Below are 27,426 nucleotides of genomic sequence, written 5' to 3'. Positions count from 1 at the left end.
TACTTAAAACTCAAAAATTTAATAGTAATATCGTTTTAAAAAAATTTCGATTTTTTTGTAAAAGTACGTTTAAAAACACATTTAAAAAAAAGACTTTTAAAATTAATGCATTTTTAAGGAAGGTATAAGCATTCAAAAATTAAAAGTCATGAAAATTTTCCAATTTACAAAATTCCATAACTCGAAAACGGCTTGCTAAAAAAATTTGAAAAGATTCATAGAAGCTAGTCTCAAATTAGTACTGGGTCAAGCTTTGCCAAACGGATCGGGTAAAATTATAAAAATTTTTTCACAATGAAACATATTTTATTTTTATGTTTATGTTATAAAAATAATATCATAAAATTTTTAGAGCAAAAACATTTTTCTGTTAAAGTTATAAACATTTAAATTTTTTAATAGTGTTAAATGAAAATATTTTTTTTTCGAGTTCTTTTTAACCGATTTTAAAAATCAAAATAGCCTTCTTTCGTCTCGAAACGTAGATTTGAACAGTATTTTTTATTTAGAAAAATTTTTATTTTTTATTGTTTTTTAAGTTATTTGTTTACTTATGTATAATAAAAAATAGTCTTCTTGGCGCTTTATGCGAAAATAAAAAATACTATCGTATTCTTTATACATTTTTGAGTAAGAAACCGATGAGAAAAAAAATCGCCTGCTACTAGGAATAACAATATTAAATAATTTTTGTCGCCGTGTAAGCCGTTTGAATGGGATTCGCCGCGCCGCCACTGCGCTGTTCTCTCGCCATAGTTCAACTAATAGCAACAAGTCTTAATAATTTCAAAAACATTAAATATTTATCAATTATTAACCAAAGAATAATATAATGTTAATTAATTGATTATAATAATTTAATAAACCTTAATTTAATTTCAGTTTATTATTTAAAATTTTATAGCAGTCATAGACTAATTACAGAATTATAAGGAATACATTGAATACTTAAAGTAAATATGTTATTGAATATCAATATCATATTTTTACACCATTATTTTCTTACCGCACACTTAACAAAGCAGTTTGATGTTGAAATTATTTTACAAGTCATACTGTTTGAATCATTTGGTTCAAATGAATGAAATTTTCTTGTATTTTTTACCGCAATAGCTGACTTGAATCTGTTTTTTTAAAGTGTTGCTCTCTCTATCATATTCAACTGTGGTACTGAAATCAAAATCAAAATTTTTCAAAAAACCTTTTACCCAGTTAAACAAAGCTTCGGGAGTTGTTATTTGGTCGTCGACTGGACGTTAAAGGCTAGCCTTATAGGCTAACTTTTTTTACCGATCCACCCACACCATCGCACGCCCCTTTTCAGTGTGAAGTGGCGAAAAAATTGCACTGGATTGATAAACCAAATTTTTTTTCGTGATTCGCAATATTCAAAAAATTAAATTTATTTTTATATTGTGCCCCAGATCCATCAGAAAAAAGATTAATTTTCGTAAATTTTTCGGTCCATAAATTTTTTGCAAGTATTCAATCATTTTTTTGTTGAACAAATTTACAGCGACAGCATCGTGCTTATTGCATTCCGAAATCACAACAAAATTATGATGTTACAACTTATTCAGTTTGCGGTTGTGACACTTTGGAACCGTTTGGAGAGTGTGCTGTAGGCATAATAAAATTTAACCAAAATTCTAATTGAAAATTGACAAGTATAATTTCAATCACAAAATTATAATCACAGATTTTTCTTGTCCGAATTCTTTTTAAATAGTATCCGCACATTAGAATAAAAGTTAACTTGCAATAAAATAAATATCGCGACACTCATAAAATTCCACACTACAACACATACAAAAAGATACAAGATAATAGCAATCAAAATTTGAGAGTAACAATACTCATGTATCTGCTGAGGCGGCTTCGATGTGGAGACCTTGACGATGTCCTTGGAGGCGATCTCACAGGGGTGGCAATCGGCTGGTCCAGTACTGGACTTAGGTTCACAGACCGGGAGTTATATCGGAAGTGATAAATTCCCTGAGAACAGACTAGTCAAAATTTGTGAGTCCGACTTTTGGCATTGCAGGAACTCAACTGTCGAATTAATTACCTTAGATAACTCTCTCCCCCTCCATATTAATAAATTGTACATGCATGAATCATTTATAATAAAGAAATTATTTTCTATAACTATGACATTAAAAAAATATCTTACCTGTCAGTATTCTTCCACTGTTTAAAACCGATTTCCTCGATATTTAATTCAAGAAATATTTTATCGAGTGATTCGAGGGTGGATTTCGATCCAGGGCAGTTACCACATTTGAAAAGAAAACATGATTCTGTTGAATTTTCACACACCATTTTTAATAAAATATCTTTAGTTTTAAAATTTTGAGAGACATTTGCATCTTTTAAAGCATTATTAACTGCAAGAAATTTTAATTTCATGTTTTGGTGTGTCTTACACACACACATTGTGACTACCTTTCCGACCCATGGGAAGACAGTAACGCGGGCGCATCTTTTTAAACATAAGCTTATTTTCACATCTAGATATTTAGTTTTAAACTTTTCGTGTATCACTTTGAGATCGAACAATAATAATCGTTTTTGCACAGATTCTCTTACACCGTCTTTCACAATCGTTATATTATCGTTTCGAACCGGCATAACTCGACTAATCTCGTCTGATTCATAAAACTGCTCAATTTTATCTAAATTATCAAAGGGAAGTTTATTCTGAGCTTTTTTTGGCTGAGGACGTGATGCATAACAGCTGGACTTTCGCAAGTTTTTAGCCATCGAGGCCATTCTCCGTGAAACCGTAAACTCCTTTTGCATTTTCCTACTACTTCAATCAGATGACAAGGTAGTCAGCAACATAATTTTGTCTTGTCTTGAAGATGTATTCGATAGGGCAACTCAGATATCATTTATTTCTTTTAAATAAGCGTCAAAGGCTGGTATTTCGACATGAGAATGTTTACCTTTTTTAGATTTTCCTCGATTTTCATTTGGCCAAGCGGTCCTTGATGTTCTTTTTAATTGATCATATTTTAGTTGAAAAGAAGGATCACGAACTTTATCATCAGAATCAGAGCTATCGTCTGAGCAAGTTTTGTCTTTTTCAGGTGTACAAGCACTAAGCGTTTGCAATGGTTTTGAAGGATTCTTCATAATTTATCTTCTGCATGAATCATAAATGTATTCTCCAATTATAGTCGACAACACTGCATCCCAATTCTCATTCACTTTCTTCACATTTTTATAAACGTACATATGATTTTTTTTAAACATGGATTGCATCACGTATTAGGTAGAACCATTTTTCTCATCCATTAAAAGCAAACCAATGGGCTTAAGTAAATGAACACGACATTCTATTAACAACCATTGAAAACAAAAGAAGCTCAGACATTAAAAACTATTTGGTTAATAATTGATAAATATTCACTGTTTTTGAAATTATTAAGACTTGTTGCTACTAGTTGAACTATGATGAGAGAGCAGCACAGTAGCGGCGTGGCGAACCCCATTCAAACGGCTTACACGGCGACAAAAATTATTTAATATTGTTATTCCTATTAGTGGGTCATTTTTTTCCCATCGGTTTCTTACTCAAAAATGTATGAAGAATACGATAGTATTTTTTATTTTCGCATAAAGCGCCAAGAAGACTATTTTTTATTATAAATAAGTAAACAAATAACTTAAAAAACAATAAAAAATAAAAATTTTTAAAATAAAAAATACTTTTAAAATCTACGTTTTGAGACGAAAAAAATGCTTTTTTGATTTTTAAAATCGGTTAAAAAGAACTCGAGTAGAAAATATTTTCATTTAACACTATTAAAAATTTCAATTATTTATAACTTTAATAAAAAAATTTTTTTTGCTCTAAAAATTTTGACATTATTTTTATAACATAAAGATAAAAATAAAATATGTTTCATTGAGAAAATTTTTTTTATAATTTTACCCGATCCGTTTGGCAAAGCCTGACCCTACTAAAAGAAAAAAAATTGATGCAGATGCACTTACACTTTGGCGTGGAATACATCATATGTGACGCTCCTTGAGAGAAGAGACCTATCTCCGAAATAATATTAGGCTTAGATTTCATGTACGGTGCACGGAAAACTGAGCCTAATGTTATTTCGGTGATAGGTCCCTTTTCTCGTGGAGCGTCACATATATTGTATAAAATTGTATGCTCGCTTGCTCTCTCTTTCCAGGAAATAAAAACAAAATTACTTTAATATTATAAAAAATTTATGCCTCTTCTTCTTTCTTTGGCGAATGTTTTTTTTGGCTTTTAATAAAATTATGTCACCGCTTTCATTCTTCTGCTACTTTAAAAAAAAAAATTTTTGATTGTAAATTGCTTTACTAATCATTACAATATTGACAACAAAATATAATTTGAATGCTTAGAATAATGATGAGTGCCATGTGTAATGATGGACTTTCGCGCGTTATGGAAAACCCGCTTGCACCGTCCACATTATCGAAACACTCAAAAACTTACTAAAAAAGACTCTCAAAGGGAGATTCACAACCAACAAGAATCACTGGTGCATTTATGATTCACAAGATTATAATGCGACTCACCTACGTTGACCAAAGGACTGCCGGACGACGACGACGCTGACAGAATATAGCCAAGGGTATTGAAAATCACTTTAAAACTACTGTTAATTAAATTCTATTTATTATAATAATTAAGATAATAATAATACTGTGCAACTGCACTTAATACAATAACGACAAGTAATTAGTATGTACAACTACGGACAATAATGACTTGACTCGATCACTGCGAAATATCGACTGACTATCGACCCCGCCAAAACTGCCCAAAATCACCACAAAAAGAGGGCGCCCTGTCATCCATCCTTGTCAACCCCTGTCGCTCCATCCTTCTCGCTGACGAACTTGGCGGCAACCTGTCTCGGGAAACGGGAACCAACGCTGACAATGAGACCTTTACTCTACACACACGTGCGTGAATTCCTATCTCGAGACTTGCTATGAACACCTGTTCATAGCACGCTGACAACAAACGAACAGCTGACTGATCGAGAGGGGTAAGACGCTAACTCACGAAATTTAATATAAGTAACGATTCACATCGTTACAAATCCCTCCCCTAGGCCGATAATAGCCCGCTATTATCGCCGATCAAACCCAAAACGAAATTAAACGCTGATATATAAGAAACAGATTTATTTCAAAAGAGGGGGGGATACAAAAATTAATAATAGGGGGAGTGTTTAGCCCGTCGCTCCTCTAAAAATTGAGCCCGCACCATTTGGGCCAATTCGTCTGGCCAACTGGTTCTCCAACAAACGCAAATCCTCCAGAAGAGACCCACTCTCTCTGGACGCTGACAAGGGGCTCGATGAAGGCAAATCGGCGGAGGCACTAATCTGTAAATGACCTCGATTAGTACCCCTATTGTAAAGCCGACTAACCGCTGTCCCTGTTACGAGAGACGGACGAGGGATAGCGTCAGTGTCCCGCAACAGGGACACACGCTGAATACCTCGCTCATATTGTCGCTGAACTTGGTGCCACTCCTCGAAATAGTCGGCGCGACGTTGCCGATGTTCGTCGTAACTGGCCTCACCGAACTGGTGAACCATATCCTTTTTGTGCACCCTGGCACAACGCGGGCACGAAGAGAGGACAACTCCTCGCCTGCTACAATTCCAACAGAACGAGCCCAACTCTTGGGGACACTCCGTCAAGCGATGTCCCTTCTGCCAACAGTTATGGCACGCGTTCTTTGGCGGATCCAATTCCCGATCCGTGGGAATGACGTCCAATCCGCCAAACATTCTGCCATGTCGAATAATCGGCAGAGAAGCTCGATCGTCCGACCTGCTCTGACTGGCTGACGGGTTGGACGGACGCTAAAATTGCGGGGATCTCGAACGGCGCTGACATGTAGTGGTTACAGTGGAGGACCGTAATGGAGGTCCTGGTTCAGGCTCTGCGGACATCTTTGAGCGGACGGCTCGTGCCGCCGATGATGAGCGCCCAGAAACGAAATCCTCCTTACAGAGCTGGCCCTCCCTCCGACGACGAATCTTCTCCTTCTGCCTGGCCCTCAGCTCGTCCACCTTGGACCTCTCTTTCGGGGGGGGGGGAGAGTCCAGAAGGACTTGGTCCAATTCGGCCACCGCTTGCCGATTCTCCTGAGCCTCCTTGCTCTCAGCCATCGATTCAAGCGGGATTCGAACCCTTTCGACGCTCCGGACGACAGGTTTATCCGTTGCCTGCGTAACGGACTCAGACCTCTGACGCTGCGTTTTGGGGACAGCACCGAGAGACCGCGTTACGGCGCTTTCCACCAACACCGATGGCAATCCTTTGCTCGCCTCGGAAGCTCTTGGCGACGAAGCCTTGCTTGCTTCCGCAATTTCGTCCAAGAGATACTTCCGGGCGACATCCATGGGTGGCGGGAATTCGGGAAGGCTACGACGAGCCACATCTTGCCGACCCGACCACTGTCGACGGTGTGCGGCGGAACTCCTCCACATCTTATGACTCCTGGTGGCACGCTTAGAATTGCGGTGATGGTGACTCCTTGTCGACTCCCGACGGCACGCTGGCATTCAACACCTGAAACAAACAAACATCAAGTTGCTATTCCCTAAGAATGCCCGCAACGAGGAGGTACAAACCGTTTCAAGTCAGAAACATGCACCTTAGCAACACGGCGATTATCTTCGGATTTTAACTCGTAAACCGAGGCTGACAACTGCTTTATTATTTCATACGGACCTTCATATTTGGGTGAGCCGTTTGCTTTTCCCACGCTGAATCTATAAATCTGGCTACCAGATCGCGCAAAGCGTCCAAACTTTTCATGCGATCGACCCATAATTCCGGATCAAGACGCTGAATTTCGCTTATTTTTTCGACTTCACGACGTAGACTCTTGACCGGCTCTGGCTGACGACCGTAATTCAAGAACGCTGGCGACGCTTTAGTCGATGACTGCACAGCCGTGTTAACAGCATGTTGGAACTCATGGACATGTTTGTCCCAGTCGCGATGGTCCGCACCAACGAACGTCGCGATCATGGTTTTGAGGGTACGGTTACTCCTCTCCACCGGGTTGGCCTGTGGGTGGTAGGGTGGAGTCGTCAAATGTTGCACGCCATATTCTTCCAATGTAGCCTTTAGGACTTTGTTGTCAAATTCTTTACCATTATCGGTCAACAAAAAACGCGGAGTGTTCCAACGAAATACTACTAATTCCTCGAACGCTCGGGCTATCGACTTTCCGTCCGCTGACCTAATCGGTTTGACCTCGATCCACCGAGAAAACAAATCCTGAAACACCACTAGATGGCGGCACTGACTCTTACTAGGCGGAAACTCCATACAATCCGCCGCAACTACCACCCACGGATACTCAACCACACGCTGACCCATCAACCCTTGAGGTCCCTCCTGAGACACTTTAAAACGCTGGCAATCATCACACGACTTAACGAAATTATGGACGTCGAACCAGATTCCCTGCCAATAATAATCATCAGCAACGCGCTTATACGTATTCTCGACACCTAAGTGTTCCGCTGACAACTCGTTATGTGCTCTCTAAATTCTGCTGGCACTACTAACTTCCAACCTTTTTCATCGTTCGAAAAGGGCGACAAAATCGGACAAGCTTTGTGGCAATACAACTTATCACCCTCTACCGTCCACCCTGGAAAACGTTGGGGAAATTTCTCGACTAATTCCTTACGCTTTAAATACCATGGGTCGCTAACCGTTTCGAACGCAGACAGTTCCTCGCTTTCTTTGAACATTCTCGATAAAGCATCCGGAACATGATGGTGAATTCCCCTTCTATGCACGATATCGAAGTCCCACTGTTGTAACTCGAGGGCCCATCTTGCTAGCCTACCTGTGGGGTCTTTGAGGTTACGTAACCACTTAAGCGCGCTGTGGTCCGTAATCACCGTAAATTTATACCCCTCAATGTACGGTCTAAACTTTTTGATGGCCCAAAGCAGTGCAAGACACTCTTTCTCGGTCACGCTATAATTCTTCTCAGACGCTGATAACGCTTTACTGACATAAACTATGGGGTGTTCACCATCCGCTGACTCTTGGGTAAGGACCGCCCCAATCGCGAAATCGCTCGCGTCGCATTGAATCGTAAACGGTTTACTAAAATCAGGTCGGGCTAAAACCGGCGCTGATACCAGTTTAGATTTCAATGCCAAAAACGCTTCATTTTGGTCGTCCTCCCACTCCCATTTTCGGTCTTTCCGTAACAGACGTAACAATGGCACCTTTAATTCGCTATCATTTTCAATGAAACGCGAGTACCATCCGACCATACCGAGGAAACGCCATAATTGTTTTAAATTCTGCGGCGCAGGGTACTCAACAATCGGCGCTATCTTCTCTGGGTCTGGACGCAAACCGCTACTGTCGAGAACATAACCTAAGTACGTTACTTTCGAACAACCGAATTCGCATTTTTCTGGATTAACCACTAATCCCGCTGACGCTAACTTTTTCAAAACTACCTTCAACCAACGCACGTGTTCATTGTAGTCATTGGTTACCACGATAATATCGTCTAAATAACCAAAAACGACCGGTTCGAACTCGGGACCGAAAAGTGAGTCGATTAAACGCTGAAAAGTCATAGGGGCCAATCGTTAACCCAATCGGCATACGTTTAAATTGGAAAAGACCTAATCCAGGGACCGAAAACGCCGTGTACTTCTTACTAGACGCTGACATAGGTACCTGGTGATAAGCTGCTTTTAGGTCAATCTTCGAAATGTAGCGTTCTTTTCTAAGCTTATCAAGGATCGAGTCCACGCTAGGTATCGGATAAGCGTCCTTTACGGTCACTTTGTTAAGATCCCTAAAATCAAAACACAAACGCAAAGTGCCGTCGCTTCTCTTGACCACGACTGGAACCGTGCTCCATTCGCTCGTAGCTTTTTCTATTACCCCTTGTTGAATTAACTTTTTGACCTCCTCTATCAACCAATGTAACATCATCGGTGATATTCTCCGCGGCCGATGTTTAATCGGCGTCGGGTCTAAAACGCTAATATGATGTTCGGTAAGAGTTGTCATACCATGCTCTACCTTTTGGGGTAATACTAGTTCATCAACCAGACTCTGGACTTCCTGACGTTGTTCAGGCGTCAATTCACAAATACCCGCACACTCTGCGTTAATTGTGCCGTCCAGACGCTGATTTCTATTCTCCGCGAATTCATGCCATTCGCGGCCGCTAATTCTCCACAATCCTTTACCTAACTGGACCTCAATGTCCATTTCTTTAGAAAAATCATTACCAAGCAACAAATCATGGGACAAAGAGTCGATGGCTATCAACTCAAAAGAGTTGGTGCAACCATCAACAGTCAACCATACCTTCAACTTTCCAAGAGATTTGGTGGATCCGCCTATAGCACTATGTATTGCTGACTTCATGCCTACTAAACGATCCTTGAATTTTTGCGCGAGTTTGGCACCTACAACTGACACTGTCGCTCCCGGATCGAACAACGCTAAATACGGTTGATCCGCTAAAAATACTTTAAAGAAACGTCTGTTGTCGCTGATACTCCCGAAATCCGTCTCGTCGATGATTGGGGATTCAACTGCACCATCTGCAGTTCCTACCCCCTCCTGGACTACACGTGCTGATTCTCGAACAGCACTTGGAGCTTCACTAACACTAGGAGTCACTGATTCATCCTGCCCGATCGAGACGCTGATAACATCACCCGCCAATTCACTGAAATCTCTATTATACCCTTTATTTAACCTTTGCTCAGACCCCTGAGACGCTGACTTGACGCTGATTGACCAGTATCAGTTTTAGGTCCCCACTGAGGGCCACGCTTCTGCCCAAAATTAGAGCCAACCTGGGGTCGAGGCGGTCCACTATTGGGAAAACCTTGCGCTGATTGAACAGATTTAGGCTGTACCAAATTTGTTCCTCTAGATGGCGTCTCATCTGTCATAAACGCTTCGACCACAGGTTCGCTAACATTATCACTCGATCTCATTCTCTTTGGTGACTGCTTCTTACTCTTTTTCTTCTTGGGGGGTTTGGGGGCACTACTTTCCTCTTCGGACTCAGACGCTGACATATCTAATAACGCGTCTATTTTATGCGCCTTATTTGCTCCAGAAGGAGCTGCTGAAGGTACTCTCATTTTATCTTTAGGTGGAGGTGGGGCATAATGCTTATCTATGTCACGAACACGTTCGTAGCGATGCAAAATTTTTTCCAATTCGCTAAGCGAAATGTTATCATAAGTTGCTACGAATCGGCGGTACTCCGGTGTCAACCCTCGAAACACGATCTTCAACATTTTAGACGCTGAAATCGGACGCTTAAATTGTTGAGAAATTAAACGAAGACTGGTTAAATAAGAAGAAATTCGCTCTCCTTTAGCCTGAGTGCGCGCTTTTAATTCTTTCCACAAATCCTCTTCGTCGAGAGCACCGCTGAATTCTCTTAAGAATAACTTTTTGAAAACTCGCCACGATCTAATTTCTCTTCTGGTGACATGATACCAACGACTCGCTGAATTTAATAAAACGCTAGGGATTGCCGCTAATAACTCTTGGTCGCAAATTTGATACCATTCTCTACACTCCTGCACGCGAATTAAAAATTCGCCCGGATCTTCTTTATCCGACGCTGAAAATTTCAAATTCCAGCTCTTTAAAAGCTTCGCTGCGCGCGCACCAGAGATTTCACGCGTACCCGGTCCTTGCCCATATTGGGCCTGGTCTGGGCCATATTCGTCTTCCGATCCTGACTCATCCGAAGACAAGTTCAAAAGTGAGTCATAATGGCCTCGCATTGAATTACCGCTATTTTCCCGAGAATTAAAATTTGCCTCTGTATTTCCGACATGGCCCCCACCATAAGACTTAGCTTCCTCCCTTCTACCCCTCTTTACCCACTATTCTCTCTCAGGCGGGTCTAAAACCTTTTTAATATCGTTGACCAGACCGGACACGCGATCATGACACTGATCTGGGAAACTTAAGGGAGGTTCGCTGAATGAGTTTTGTGGTTGTGAAACTTTAGGTACCGTACCTGAACTTAGGTTACTATCGGTACCCTGCATAGGCGGAGCCGACGCTGAGTTCCGTAACGCTTGTCCCTGACGCTGACTATTTTGTTCGGGAGGCCGCGACGCCCAATTAACCTCGGCATTAGTATTATGGGTAAACACCGTACCGTTATGGGGGAGATAGCACGTTCGAGTGTCGAATTGACTAAACCTCCCTATAGGTGGTACAAAACTAGGCGTAGTCACGCCAGAGCTCGGTAATGCCCAAGTTACTGTTGGAGACGTCCCAGACGTTCCACTTGTCACCGTCGGCGCTACTGTCGTTACATTAGACACCGCACTGCTAACAGCCGTATTAACCGCTGACATTATGGCCGGAAGTCATACCCGCTGACTCACTAGTCGTTAGTATCTGCTGATCTAACCCGGTGTTATAATCCACGCCGCTGGCAACGTCACCGCCCAGATTCACCCCCACTTGGTCGTTCGCGTCAATTTGATCGATTGTCAAATCCACTTCCGGTATAGGTAATTTATCTAGATCCGGCATAGCCTCCACTAGAAAAACCTCCTCCGAATCGCTAGCATCAAATCTTTTTATCCACGAAAGAAAAACTATTTCGCCAAAAACTAGTCTTGCCCGTGCACGCAATAAACGCTCGCGCAATACCTGCACCGAACCTAATGTGCTCACATTATGATTCATCAGTTCTCTCACGACGTCACTGATAGGCATACGCGTTATCGATTGCCAATTCGCGCTGATATTCGGATTTTCCAAAAGTTTCGCGAAGTGACGCTGATATACCTCCATTGTCGATGAAAGCAAATTTTTCACTCTTCGCGATAACGAAACTAATTCCGGAAAATTATCCACTTTACCCGATCAAATACTAACGCTGACAAAAACAGAAAACACTCTTAATAAAAAAAATTTCCTGGTACTAAATCGCGGCATTCATACAACTCTTTCCGTTTTCTAAAAACAATTGAGTTGTCGCTGAATTACGCTGATTTCCTCGTACCGATTTACCGAATACACAAAATATAATAAGAGTAAAAGAGAAAAGATTTTTCATTGATAAAAAACAAATTCTCTATTCAGTCCCCAAAATAAAATTCCAAAATAAAATGAATGAAGAAATTCATTAATTTATTCCAAATGAAATTGGACGCTGCCAAGAAACACGCTTTTTTCGTATATAAAAAAAAGAATAGTCTCTGATAAATGTTGCACCCGCAACACTAAATTACGTCCAATAAAACAATTTCCAAACGTTCACGACACAAAAAAAAGTTTTGTCCGTCGCGAACAAGTGTCAAATTAATAAAAAAAAATTAAATAAATAATTTTCTTTTTTTTTTTTATTAGAGAAAGAAAGAAAAATTAACACCTAAAAAACGAATTAATTCACCGAACGCTGACTAACACTAAATCACGCGGCAATTATGATCGCTTAATTTCACTTTTCTCAAAAATGAAACTCTCTCAATAAATAATCTCTTCGAGAATTGAGAATAATCTCACTTGTCACCTGACAAGGTTTGTAAATTCGCGAACGAGAAAAAAAAATTAATTTGACGCTGACAAATTCTTTCTTAAAATACCGATACACACTCACTGAAATAATAGAAAAAATTTAAACACACTGGCCGATTAACTCTGAAAAGGATCTTCACGTAGTTCAAAAGGAAAACGCTGAGAATTCTAAGAACTCATATATGGCGCTACACTACTCAATTCATTTCACTAACAGAGTGTGTTATAAGTCGAGGATATAAATTCTAATACTCGCTCTAATCACACTCGGTAAAATAATAAATAATAAAATAAATCCAAATTCTATTCAACGATAAAAAACTCATAAAAAAAATTCGCAACTTGACATTTATTTCAAATTAATTCTCGAGCAGTTTCAATACTCAATAAATTTACCCTCGAAAATAGAAAATTATCTGACAGACAATATTTAAAAATCTTTTTCTTTCACACTGACTTTAAACTCCCAGCTAACTGCTGTTCGCGCAACGTCATACGCATGACGTCATATCCGAGCACATGTTGAGAATTAACTTTTTAAAGGACGCTGAAATTCACCGACACACATAAAAAAATTTACTGATGCTCCACGAACAATATGAAAATTATATTAAATATTACAGTTAATTTTTACTTCTTTTTTTTAAGTTCGAGAAATTGATTGATTATTTCCAATAATCAATGTACGCTGAAATTATGCCTCGCGACACCATTACCGGCACACGACCGCGGGAATTTTTTAACCGTCACACACGCTGACAAAACAGGAATTTTCTCCTCGATGACAAAACACAACACAAAAATGATCTTGTTTTTTTTATGCTTGGTGAAAACCCTCCCCACAAAGGATGCCAATTATAATGATGGACTTTCGCTCGTTATAGAAAACCCGCTTGCACCGTCCACATTAATCGAACGCTAAATACTTATCTCAAATTACTCTGAAAAATACCAAAGGGAGATTCCAACCAAGTCGAACCATCGGTGCATTGATGATCCCAGAACAAGATTAACCATAAAAGAACTCAGCAACGTTGAAATGCCGACACTAAGACGACGTTGACTGACGATGATAAATACAAAATATGATAACGACAAATAACACACATTTAGTTAACAACGAAAAAAGATTTATTTAACAAATTCAAATATTTAAAGAATAATTAAGCGTATAACGCGATAATAAATTATGAGTCCCGCGAAAGCGTCTTCCTCTCAATACGATCTAAAATCGACTGACTATTGACGCCGACTTCCCCTAGATCTCCTAATCTGTGAAGAGGGGCGCGCTATCCCTTTTCCTCGTCACCCCTATCGCTCCATCCTTCTCCCTGGACGATTTGGCGGCAGCTCCCCGGAAAACCTAGATAACGACGCTGACAATCGGGCCTTTAGGCGGCACAAACAAGCGCAGATCCTCACGCAGAGAAACTGCCAGAACACATGTTCATGGCACGCTGACACGAAAAACTAAACAGCTGATAGATCAAGAGGGGCGAAAACGCTGACAGATACCAACCAATATAAGTAACGATTTACATCGTTACACATGGAAACAATCGCGTAAAATAAAAATTTAATTAATCACATCCAAACTTTCATCAAGATATAGCGCGTGATTTACAAGTTCAAACTCGAAAATCAAAACACAGCTGTGTTTACATTCACAGCTCAGCTCTGTTTCTTGGAGATAATACTTTGCTCTGGAAATAAAATTTAAATGTCGTTCGAAAAATAAATTTCAATCCTTTTAAACAAAATTAGTCAGTTTAAAATTTTTTTTCCCGGAAATTTATTGTACCTTTTCTTTGCAAAATGCCAAAAGATTTTAAAAAGATAACGAATACATTACGGAACCGAGTAAACACACGATCCTAAGCATCGGATTTTCAATCCACAGGCGGATCGCAGCGAACACCTCCCGGTTCTCAAGCAATATCATTATATAATTTTTTTTATCATTATATAAATTGTCAAAAATTATTACATTTCTTTTACATTCCACTTTATCATATTATTTTATTTACTTTTATCATAATATCATTATAATATTCAATAAGTAAATTGATCAGACTTGTTTTACACATTACAGTTTATTTATTAGAAAACATTTTTTAGTTATACGCTTTAAATTGAATTTTTAATGTCTGTGCTCTCAAACGTTTGCACGAAAGTGTATTTGCAAGGTGCTCTTCTTACTGAAATAGGGCGGAACTTGTGGAAAAAAGCACCTTGATAATGCCTGCGTTATTCGCGTGGCGTCGCTACGAATGCAGTACGATTTCTTGCATCCAAAGCACATCTAACTTGGAATTGTAGTATAGATATCTCTCGTGCAAGAAGCGTATGAATTCGGACTTTACAGGGAAGAACAGCGCCTGGCGAAAAAATCACGAACTACTTTCGTGCCACAAAGCCCTGATTTTTTTCTCCGTGCAGTAGCGATCTTATGAAATTCTATTTCATATTCGTCAATAAAATCAGTAAACTCTTGAGAAGTAAACGCGGTACCACGGTCTGATGTCAATGATTTTGGTTTACTATAGTCTGCAAAGTATTTTTTAAGACATGCAATTGCTTCACTCAATGTCGTGGATTTAGTCGGGTACAATTTTTCTGAATTTAGTGAACGCATCTACTATTACCAATATATGTTTTTTAGACTTAACTCTATCGTCATAGATGTCAATATGATCGATATGAATTTGTTCAAAAGGTATATTTCCTTTTGGAATTGCGCTAGTAAAACCCTCGACTCTTCCAGAAACAGGAGCAAATGTGATGCATTTACAACAGTTTTTTATGTGGTTAGAAATTTTTTCTTTCATTTTTGGAAACCAGTAACTTCAACGTAGGATATCATACACTTTCGTAATTCCCTGATGTCCGAGTTCGTTGTGATATTTAAAAACAAGTTGTAAATTCAGATGTTCATTACATGAACATTTTGCTTCATCTTTACGATCAGCAAAAAAATTTGATTCCTCGTGGAGAAAGCAGAATTTTATTGACAAAATGTGAATTTTTGATTTTTTAACTTTCATTAATTCTTTAAATTTACCTCAAATGTATACTTTATACATATCGATCGATTCGTCTTGACGTAAGGAATACGATTTTATTATATATAACCTTAAATTTTTCTATTTAAAAATTTTTTCGATTAAAAAAAAATTTTTGGAAAAAAGACGATAAAAAATTTTTTTGGGGTATTTTTTAAAATCCTTTGGTCAGATTTGAGATATTAATATGATAAATGAGCCTACAAAATTTTATCTAAATCCATTAAAACTTGTTAAAGTTATCTTCTGAACAAAAAAGGGATCCACACACACATACATACATCCGGACAATTGATCAGGATCTCATATAACATGTTTCTATAAAGAAAAAAATTTCTTTCCGCCACTTTGAAAAGTTTTATAAACGAAAGGACTACAAAGCTTCCTCCACGAGGAAGCAAAAATATTGGATTCCATTGCTGATGGTACATAAAATGTCAAATGATCACCATTTTCTACTGTTTGATAAAATTAAATTACTCCCACCCAACCGCATCTACTTAAACCACCAACGTGACTCATTCTCCCTCCCTTAAGATGTTCTGTACAATAATCACATTTCCAACTCAAAGCTATGATAGCAACTCTCTACCTCTGTTGTTCTCTTAGAAAAATACATCACTGGGTGGAACTTCAGATCTTTTTGTCGCTGCATTAATACAGCACCAAAACCATACGAGCTAACGTCGCAGCGTAATTCGGTCTCCAAGCTCGGATCGTATAACGCTAAAATTGGAAACTCTGTCAGTTTTTTCTGTAACAATTGAAACTCTATATTGGTTGACAAAAATTCGCATTTGCCCAATCGCAGTTCCATTTTATTTTTCACGAATAATTTAAAAACTTTTTTCAATATATTCATATGGTTCTCAATTATTTTAGTAGCGACCAATATGTCGTCCATATAAACTATCACGTCCCCACTATCAATTAACTCTTTTAAAACCACATTGATATATTTCTGTAAACGTAGAGGCGCGGTCTTTAGCCCAAATGGCACACAAAGAAATTCATATTGCCCGAATGGCGTAACGAAATATGTATATTTTCGTGATTCTTCAGGGATATAAATATGGTAAAAACCATCTTTCAAATCTAACAAAGAGAAATATTTTTTTCCTGACAATATATCCAATTAATCTTTTATTACCGGTAGGGGATAATTATTTTTAAGAATAAGTTTGTTTAAAGCACGATAGTCTACACACATACGCCATTCTCCATTTTTTTCTTCACTAAAATTACTAGAGAACAATACTCAGCAGTGCTATGTCGAATGCGTTTCAATAAAATTAATTGATCAATAATTGTTTTAAGACTAGATTTTTCAGCAAAAGAAAGACACATAGGTCTAAACTGAAACGGTTTTTCTTCTTTTAAAATTATAGTTAATTCGGAATTGATCATTGGTTTGTCTGGTCTATCTGGTTTTATATAATATTCGGTAAATAATTTTTTCGCGATCTTCATCGTCAAGTTCAGAATTAATATTTAAATCATCACAAATGTTTAAATTACTATTATCTATATCAATATGTAAAATCTCTCTACATTATTGACCGCGTGGCGTCATCAATTGAAATAGCAATATAAAAACCAATTTTTATAGTATGTAAGAGCTTTATATTAACAACACCGTCCGACACGATTTTTCACACACGAAAAAATCAATGATTTTCAGAAACTAGGACCCAAAAAAAGATACCCGTATCTGGCCGTTTTGCTAGATCAGGTCATTTTTTGCTTTTAGGGGCAAAAACAACCCTTAAATGAAAGGTGATAGGAAATCTTGTAAAATTAATAATTTTTTATGAAACCTGGTATCTCGGGGTTTTCCGGGTGGCTGATTACGAATCTGATGTCAGATTTTCAAAATTCAAAATGGCGGATCCAATATGGCAGTCGAAATTTATAAAAATTCACCAATTCATTTGAAAGTTGTTACTTAGGGGTTTTTGGGGTCGCTGAGTACGAATCTGAAGTCAGATTTTTAAAATTCAAAATAGATTTGATAATGGGGAAGATTAGAAAACAATATATAAAAAATAAAAATTTCCACATATGTGTTTTTTGTATATTGGACACTTTTTTAATGACAAAACAGGCTTTGTGATAAGTAAGAATATTTTTATTAGATAACAGTAATAAGCTCAAGTAAGATAAATTTAAAGATGTGAAAACTCCGAGATACCAGGTTTCATAAAAAATGATTAATTTGTACAAGATTTCCTATCACCTTTCATTTAAGGGTTGTTTTTACCCCTAATAGCAAAAAATGACTTGATCTAGCAAAACGGCCAGACACGGGTATCTTTTTTTTGGTCCTAGTTTCTGAAAATCATTGATTTTTTCATGTGTGAAAAAAAAGTTGAATTTTGTCGGACGGTGGCAATAGGCCTGATGGGATACTCCCGATTAGTCACTTCAATCAAACAACGAATTTTCCACCAGCGTACGTTTTTGGTCACACTATTTAACACTTCACTTTAAACGTGGCACTTCACAATGTGGTATCTAATTCATAGTTAATTTTTTGTTCTTTATCGACACTTCTGAACTTTAAAGAATGACAATTATTGAGGATGTAGGGAGTTAAAATAAAAGAAAATATTTAAATAAAAAAACAGGACTTATATATTTTATAAAAACTAAAAAAGTCACAACATTTCGCGAGTCCGATCGGCAAAGCTCTGAGCTTTGATGCCTTCCTATTTCGTAAATTTAAGAATGGAATTCCCACTTAACTATTTCTAGGCAATAGACTCAAAATTCTATTACAGTACAATGAACGACGCTCCGGACATACTCTCTCATTTATATGAAAGTGTCTCAGAAGATACGCCCCCTGTGCGTCTGAGCGTCATCCGTGACCAATCGTGATACAAAGAGATGGTAGTACACGTGCGTGATACCCCCACGCACTACGAACGATATAGACTTGATTCCGATGATATGCTATACTATTATAAGCCTAACCAAATGAAAGAAAGCATTGGTGACAATAATGCTTGGAAAAAGGTGTTAAAAGACGATAAAATTATCCCCATTATAAAACAATTTCATGATGCTCCGCAGTCAGCACATAAAGGGATAAATAAAACATATCACGCGATTCTTACTCTTTACTATTGGACTGGTATGCAAGAGGACATTAAGCGATATATTAGCTAGTGTGAGATCTGCCTTAAATACAAACCTAAGAATTCTCCCCCACAAAGTTTAATGTACCCCGTATAATTAGAGAACCATGGGAAATAGTCTCCCTCGATATTATGGGCCCTCTTCCGCGATCAAAATCTGGTAAGCGATACGTTTTAGTGTGTTTAATGTTTTCCATTGTCCACTGCCGACGGACCAAAAATAGTAAGGTCATTAAATACATATATTACTAGATGGGGAACCCTAAGAGTTTTTCTAACCGACAATGGGACGGAATTCATTTATCGTAGTATTATTAATTTTATGAGTAAAATCGGTTCCGAACAAAAAACTTACTCCAGTTTATCATCCCCAATCTAATCCGGTGGAACGCGTAAATCGCAATCTAAAAACTATGATTGCTAGCCTCTTAGGCGAAGACCACCGCGAATGGGATTTTCTCCTAGAGGAAATACAGTTAACGTATGATAATACTAAACATTCTTCTCTCGGCGTTACACCAGCGTATTTCAACCATATTCGTTAGTTAAGACGCAGTGGTAAAGAATCACCCGATATTAATATTGATGATACAGCTTCACTTGATTCCGCCAATGACTGGCTTGAACGCGTAAAACATATAAACGCGCTCCGTGCAAAAGTGTTTTATCCTAATAATACTTTGTCCAACGCCGCGTGTAATTACAGTTCAAAATTGGCACCACGCTATAAAGGTCCCGCTATAAAATTAGAAAAGTTGTCCCCCATGGTAGTCATTATTGGCGACATGCATGGCAAGAAATTGGGAAAGTATCATGTAAATTATTTAAAACGCGCTAAGAATAATCTACGATCTCAAAATACGCTGTAAACCTCTTTTTCAGATTTTACCATGGATTCTACCAACAGCAGCAACGCTACAGGATCATCCAACTTTTCATAGGTCTCATTGATAAGGTTCGCTTCCACTCCACAGGGCCAACAAAATGCGTACTCCGTCCCCGAGTTTACAGAGGAATCCACACGACTCGTCGTAATTCGCAAAACTGATTTGCAGAACTTGCAGGAATCCCACCGACTGCTAATTCATGAGTTGATGGATGATAAAGCGACCATTGATACATTACGCGACAAAATCACTGCCCTCAAAGTTTCAACCGTTCCTGATACTGAGAAGGATGTTGTGAAGCAATATAAAATGATCGCTGATCTTGTACAGGAAAGGCAAGAATTAGCACAACAATTGCCCGTAGTAAAAGAAGAAGCGAATTATTACAAGCAGAAATCAACCAAACTCCAAAAAGATATCGATTCCTATTCTCGCGATTACGATGAATTAGAGGAGGAGTATTACCGTTTGGAAAGTTTATATAAGCGCACTCGCGCTTTATCCACTCACAAAATCACTGAAGTTTTTAAGATGCAATCAAAACTACAAGAGATACTGATAAGACCAAAAGCACCTGCAGGATGCCTCAACTGCAGTCTTCCCGGTCACAACTACAGACAATGTCGGGAAAAATATAGCGGACGCTTCTGTCAAAAATGTGCCGGTCCTGACTTCAACACAAAGAATTGACCATGGCCACATGCATCGGAAGAACGATTTGACGTGCCCGAAGTCAACAGATGCAAAAGTTGCAGAAGACTGAAAAATTTGCCACATCCAAACTGTGGTCTATGTCGCAATATGTTGATCGACATCAATACCCGTGAGAGAAAACAACGCGCACTCAAATTGGAGAACCAGCTCGTTCGTTTTCAAATTCTGCGATCCAAACGACAAGAAGTAACAATTGAAGTGCCTGCTCCTGAAGAGCGATCACTACGCGTAATAAAGGAAGACAATGAATCGTTGGAGGCCGCGATGATTTATATTGTCAGTGAATCTTCTGTAAACTCGCAAAGACCAGCACGCAATCTTCATCATGTACTTTCGCAAAAAGATTCAGATGACGACAACACTGCTCTGTGGGAAACTTTAACAGAAGCTTACAGACTAGATGACGTAAAGGACAACGCCTAATAGTAATCTAACAAGACATCACTCGTACCTCTGTTTATAAAAGTTTCTTAAAAAAAATTATGTTTTTCTTTTTCGCGCCGTTGCGCTTTAATGCTTAAAATTAAATAAAAATTGCCTTTCCCTTTTTTATTATTTTACGCCGTTGCACTTTAATATCACAAGCACACAAAAAGTAAAATGTGGTTTGGCCGAGACACTACACTAGTCTATTTTCATGTATTTTATCACGCTGAATCCGAATCCGAAGTCAGAATTATCAGATTGGCTTTTATTTTTGAGATAAACTCAAAAAACTGCTTAGAATAAAAAATAAAATCAAAAAGTTAAAAAATTTTTGAATGTCACTGCGATAGTGTAATTCCATGTATTTTTTGTCGCTGAATCCGAATCCAAAGTCAGAATTGTTATATTGTCTCAAATTTTTGAGATAATTACAAAAAAACGCAAGTAACAAAAAACTCAAAATACTCAAAATCAGTTTTCTGGAAATATCTTCCAAATTTTAGCCAATCTGTCAATTCTGACTTCGAATTCGGATTCAGCGTGAAAAAATACATGAAAATGCACTATCGTCGTGTTTCGGCAAAAAAAAATATTTGTGCCCCTAATTCAGAATTTTTATCAGTTTTTGGCGATTTTAGCTCAAAGAAATTTTTTTTTGCCAAAACACTACGATAGTGCATTTTCATGTATTTCTTCACGCTGAATCCGAATTCGAAGTCAGAATTGACAGGTTGGCTCAAATTTTGAAGATATTTCCAGAAAACTGATTTTGAGTATTTTGAGTTTTTTGTTACTTGCGTTTTTTTGCAATTATCTCAAAAATTTGAGACAATCTAACAATTCTGACTTTGGATTCGGATTCAGCGACCAAAAATACATGGAATTACACTATCGCAGTGACATTCAAAATTTTTTTAACTTTTTGATTTTATTTTTCATTCTAAGCAGTTTTTTGAGTTTATCTCAAAAATAAAAGCCAATCTGATAATTCTGACTTCGGATTCGGATTCAGCGTGAAAAAATACATGGAAATAGACTAGTGTAGTGTCTCGGCCAAACAGCTTTTTATTTTTTGTGTGCCTGTGTATTCAAAGATACACTAAAAAAATCTAAATAAAATTAATCATTTATATTATTTCCGCACCGTTGTGCGAATTTCGAAGCGATTATTCCGTAAGTCAAAAAAAATATTTTTTTATGTATTCACTTTCTATTTAGCGTTAATAACGATACTACCTCAAATTGTATAGAGCGTTGTTCGATTGCGCGAATGCGTATATAAGATTATTAATAAAGAAGAATATATAGTAACCATCCTCTTAATTATTTAGCGTTTATTTATAATTGATCAAAAAAAAAATTTTTTTTGAAGATTACTGAATGTTTACAAGTTAACATTTCTAATATATCTATAACATTCACTGTTTCTAAGTTGATTTAATTATTATTTTCTATCTTAAAAATATCGACCGGTAGGATCATCGCGTCCTGAAGACGATTGGTCAAGCTTGAAAAAGCGACCATCAACAACAGTTTAGAGAGGGGGAGTTTTAAGGACCTAAGTCATTTTTGGAATTTTTATTAATTAAATGTTGTTGTTGATGGTTTTCCCTCCTAGTATTATTGTCTCATTCAAATTGAATTTTGCAGACTCTTGATAGTTTGCCAAATTCAAACTGGTGCGTAAGTCACGTAGCAGTCGACAAACGCACGCCTCGCCGCTTGTAGCGAAAACTGCTCAGAGAGGATTTAGCCTTTGTAATAGATTCATCGCGTCTTGAATTATTTTCAAAAGGTTTTATATTACACGCGATATTTATATTATTTGTTAAATTGAACACTAAAATTGAAGTATTTTATGTAATCAAAATAATTTGTGTTGTACCACCAAATTACTTCATTTAGCAATAAAGGAGAATCAATCAGCGATTATCTTCTACAAAATAATCAACTCATCGCGTAAGTTTGACCAAATTTTATAATGGTGCTTCGCCTGTCGATACATGAAATGATGACTTGTAGCCGCTATTGAATTTTCTCATCGCTGGTATTGATTCTTCACATATTGATTTGTGGTGATTTCGCTCGTTCTTGTGCTTCCTCCGCGAGTCGTACCTGCGATCAATGTTTTATTATTGAAAATAAAATCTCGCGAAAAGATCGTCACAACACATATACCGCTATCGTCGGAACTACAATCATAATTTTTCATTAATATTCAACCATTTTTTTAAACAATTTAAGTTGAAAAAACAAGGTCAAAAATAAAAAAGTCTGCCATTTTGTTTTTTTCATCGAAAATAGTTGATTGCAGTTCCGATGATAGCGACGAGCTTACTTTTCAAGAAAATATCAAAAATTTTATTTTTCGATGACCTGAATTGGAGATATAGTGTCCGCCAATCACAAGTAAGCCTATTTTAAGGCGGCCATGACAGCAAGATAATCATAAAAAATAAGAAATATATTTTTTCTAATAGTTTAAAACCCCTTTTTTAAGTATAAAAAGTTTAAAGTAAATTAAATAAATTTTTGTAATAAAAAAAAATATTTAAGCAAAGTTGCTAAGATGTGGTACTAACCCCTTAATTTTGTTTTTTTAAAATACATAATAATTAATTTATTTTTACCAATTCATTTATATTAATACTAATAGTCACTATTTCTTTACCTATAATTATCGCTCTATATGAATTCTAGACGCCATTAGATGGCAGCAGAATGCAGGGAGCACAAAGTTGCAGCTGTCATATTACTTAAAATTAGTGATTATTATCATTAGTATAAATAAATTATTAATTTTCTACAACATATTACCTAAAAAACACAATTTCATTAAAGAATTGTGAATATGAAATAAAAATTCTGCAACTTTTTTTTAAAAGAAAAAAAAATTTGTTAAAAAATTGTAATTGTTAAATAAATTTTAATCTTAATTTTTTCTTTATTTTTATGTCCAAAAAATTGTATTTTTGTTGAAAATGATGATGTCAAAATACAAGTATAACTACATTTTTTGATCTTCTATTTCAGAATTTTTTAAAAAGTTATAAGTAAAAATTTATGAAAAATATCAGCTGAATTTAAAAAAAAATTCTAAAGTTTTTTTAGAAAGAAAGAAAAAAATTGCATATTTTCTATCTGTTGAATGTTTAAGATTTGTAACTCATTTTAAATCTTGGCGCATTCCGCTTTTCGGAATTGAAACGCAATTTGCTATAGGTATCGTGCATATCTAATGTGACAGATTTGACAAATTTTACTTTTTATTGTTAATTATTAAATAATTCTCAATTAATTTAACATAAACAATGTAGAAGTGGACTCTTAAGGTGTCCATCTCTCGATTACAAAATGTTTTTTGAACAATATCCCAATATCCATTGGGTAAATCAAATCCGCCAGGGATGAAAATATTGGAATTTCATTTTAAGGGGGTAGTTTTCAGATATAGGGGTGGTTTTGTGAAAAGTAATTTTGATGGATTTTAAGAGCCCTAAATTCCTGTGGATTTACATTTGGAAAAAATTAAGTTGTAGTGGTATGGTGATTCTAGCTTGGCGTCAAGCTGGCAGTAACAAAGGTTTTATAAAAAGGTGAAGGGCCTTAAATTTCTCTATTAAATTAGACCTAAATGGGTCCTACTGATCTTGTTGATTATTGTGCAATCATTCGGTAACCTTACCATGCAATCTTCCGGTCAGGTAGGACATTTGAAGATTTGATTAGGCTTGCGCCAAGTTTGCCGTGCAAGGTTGGCAATATAGCGCGGTAAGCTTAAGTGCTATAGGTTTAAATAAGACATATTATATGTAATATATTATATGTAGTAGTAAGGAGCCGAAGTTGCACGAAGCCAGCAATGCTCATGGATATACGATTGGAATGATGTAGTAGTGAGGTGGTGAGGATGATTTTCGCTGGCGCGTCTCAGCCAATGAGAACTTTTGACTTTAAATGCCTTTCCAGTAAAATTCTCTTTTGTCGCGTTAGGTCCTTTTTCTCGTGGAACGTCACATATATGTGTTACGGTTAAAGGGGGGTATGGTTATTTCGGTGTAAAAAAGTCACTTTTTTAATATTTTTTTGCGGTGGTATAAAGTGTGTTACTTTATTAACTTTATTTACACATATTAATACAATATCTGAAGTATATTTTCCTAAATTCTCATTGAAAAATATTGCAAATTGAACGAGTGGCAGAAAATTTCTTTAGTCGCCTCGTGAAAAAAAGGATTTGCAGTGTTCAACGTAACTCGCAACAGAAACATCTAAATCCAAAAAAAAAAATTTTTTGTAAAAGGAGATGTTTTTCGAGGTAACTACGAGAGGTTTTTTTTTATTTTTCGCAGCACTTGAAACTCGAAAACTCGATTTTCGCTGAAAAAATCGATTTATGTTTTACTGTATAATTAATAATTATTAAAAAAAAACTCTCGTAGTTACCTGGGGAAGTAAGTCAAAAAGTACTGAGCCAAATTTCAAAATGATTGGTTTAGTAGATTTTGAGATATCGTGAACACGGACGTCAAAAATGTCATTTCAAGAAAAACGCAATTTTAAATTTTTACATTTTTTGAAATCTAACTTCAGATTTTTTAATATTTTTAAGATTTAACCCTTTAAGGACGGGAAGGACACATTTCATAATCGATTTTCATTAACGTATTTCTCTGCAAGAAAACTTTTTAAAAAATTTCGAAGTATGAAATATTTATGTATTTAAGGACGCTGTTTCAGAACCCGTAATCGAAATTGAAAAAAAATAAAAAAGATATAGCCATGTTTGTAAAAAAAGCTGTGTAAAAAATTTATTTTTTGAAAATAATTTTTTTCAAAGTTATTAGGTATTAAGAAATGCTTGAAACCTTTAGATATCGTATCCTAAATGTTCGTACATGAATATGGAGCAAAAGATTTTTTTTTAAGCTGAAGATGGCGTACCAAAAATGGTGTCCAAAACCAAAATTTTTTCCAAAATCATGACCTGGTGTACAAAATTTTCAAAAATGCTCAAATTTGCTTGAAACTTGTTACTCGGAGGTTTTTGTGGTCGCTGATTACGAATCCTACGTTACTTTTTCAAAATGGCGGATAACTTCTTGAAAATCTAATGAAATAAGCCTGAAATTTGAGCATTTTTGAAAATTTTGTACACTAGGTCATGATTTTGAAAAAAAATGTTGGTTTTGGACACTATTTTTGGTACGCCATCTTTAATTTTAAAAAAATATTTTGTTCCATTTTTATGTTTGAACATTTAGAATACGATATCTAAAGGTTTCAAGCATTTCTTAATACCTAATAACTTTAAAAACAATTATTTTCAAAAAAAAAATTTAACATAGCTTTTTTTTACAAACATGGCTATATCTTTTTTATTTTTTTTCAATTTCGATTATGGATTCTGAAACAACGACCTTGAATACATAAGGGACAGTACTTCGAAATTTTTTTAAATTTTTCTTGCACAGTAATACGTCAGTGAAAGTTGATTATGAAATCTATCCTTCTCGTCCTTAAAGGGTTAAGCCGTTTTATGGTTATCGAAAAAGAAGAGGTCACATAATCTCCGACGGTATAGTGTACTTCCACATGAACATTTTCACCTAGGCACCTTATACAAGTTATTTATCTTATAGTACTAGCCATCTTAGGAGCTTCTATTCAATCTTCTTTTTAAAATTTTTGTAATTGTTTCAGAGTTTTGAATGCTGGTGGAATCTCTAGCTTTACTGACGTATTAAAAATTAGTGCTTTTAATGAGGAAGAAGAAAACAATATTCTATTAATTACTACAATAGTATTAGGTGCATGTCTTGGATTTGTAATAGTTGGAGTTGCCACGGTTATATTTTACTTCAAATTGAGAAAGTAGACATTTATTAATTTTAACTAGTGTCAATAATTTATGGATATATACAAGATTGATCGCGGTGTTCCAGTATTTTGTTATACAATAATATTTTAATTGTAGGAAGGAAAATAAGTGTGAAATTACGAAAATTGTAATTATTTTTATTGTTGGTTGTAATGTATAATATAATGTATAATAACTTAAATGTATTAGTTATAAACATAATTCGTAACCATTAAAATAAATTGTTGTTTTTGTAAGTATACAATTGACGATTCCCAAGATTTAACTCGAGAATATGATATATACAATTATTAATTGTTAAATATGTATTTACAAATGTCTAAGCCCATTTTTGAAAAAGTTTATCCTTGACTTTTATTTGTTTTTATAAAAATGCTAATTTAATCGTAAATCGTCGCTTATATAAACACGGATAAATATCTTAAAAATATAATGTAATTTGATGTATAAATATAATGTCTCTTGACTTATCACATGTAAGAACATTGCAATGTAAAATATTGTTTGCAAGATCCAATACCTGTGATCATATTCCATTACATATATCCTTGGCAATGATACCCCAAGAAGCACGTAATATATCCTCAATATCAAGGTAATATTACACGTGAGATTCGTAATATAACGCTGTAATATTACAGTAATCTTACAGTGATCTTAAAATGTCCGCCTCAAGGTAATATTACCGGGAATATTACTATAATATTAACCGTAATATTACAGTAATA

At 36.3% G+C, this 27,426-nt stretch overlaps 1 protein-coding gene across 1 annotated transcript in view; it reads left to right on the top strand.

Moving 5' to 3' along the window:
* The window catches only part of LOC127283887 (protocadherin Fat 4-like), a 232,664-nt gene extending 205,471 nt beyond the window's left edge, over positions 1-27,193 (top strand). The window contains exon 6 of the mRNA XM_051308999.1: positions 26,521-27,193. Within this exon, the coding sequence (XP_051164956.1) occupies positions 26,521-26,695 (175 nt within the window). The 3' untranslated portion in view covers positions 26,696-27,193. The remainder of the gene's footprint in view (positions 1-26,520) is intronic.
* Positions 27,194-27,426: the final 233 nt, after the last annotated feature.

Source organism: Leptopilina boulardi, unplaced genomic scaffold, assembly GCF_019393585.1.
Source record: "Leptopilina boulardi isolate dan_hultmark-lab unplaced genomic scaffold, ZJU_Lbou_2.1 LbouV2_315, whole genome shotgun sequence".
Classification (NCBI taxonomy): domain Eukaryota; kingdom Metazoa; phylum Arthropoda; class Insecta; order Hymenoptera; family Figitidae; genus Leptopilina; species Leptopilina boulardi.
The sequence above is the reverse complement of the archived record's forward strand: the minus strand, read 5'-3'. Positions and strand labels throughout refer to the sequence as shown.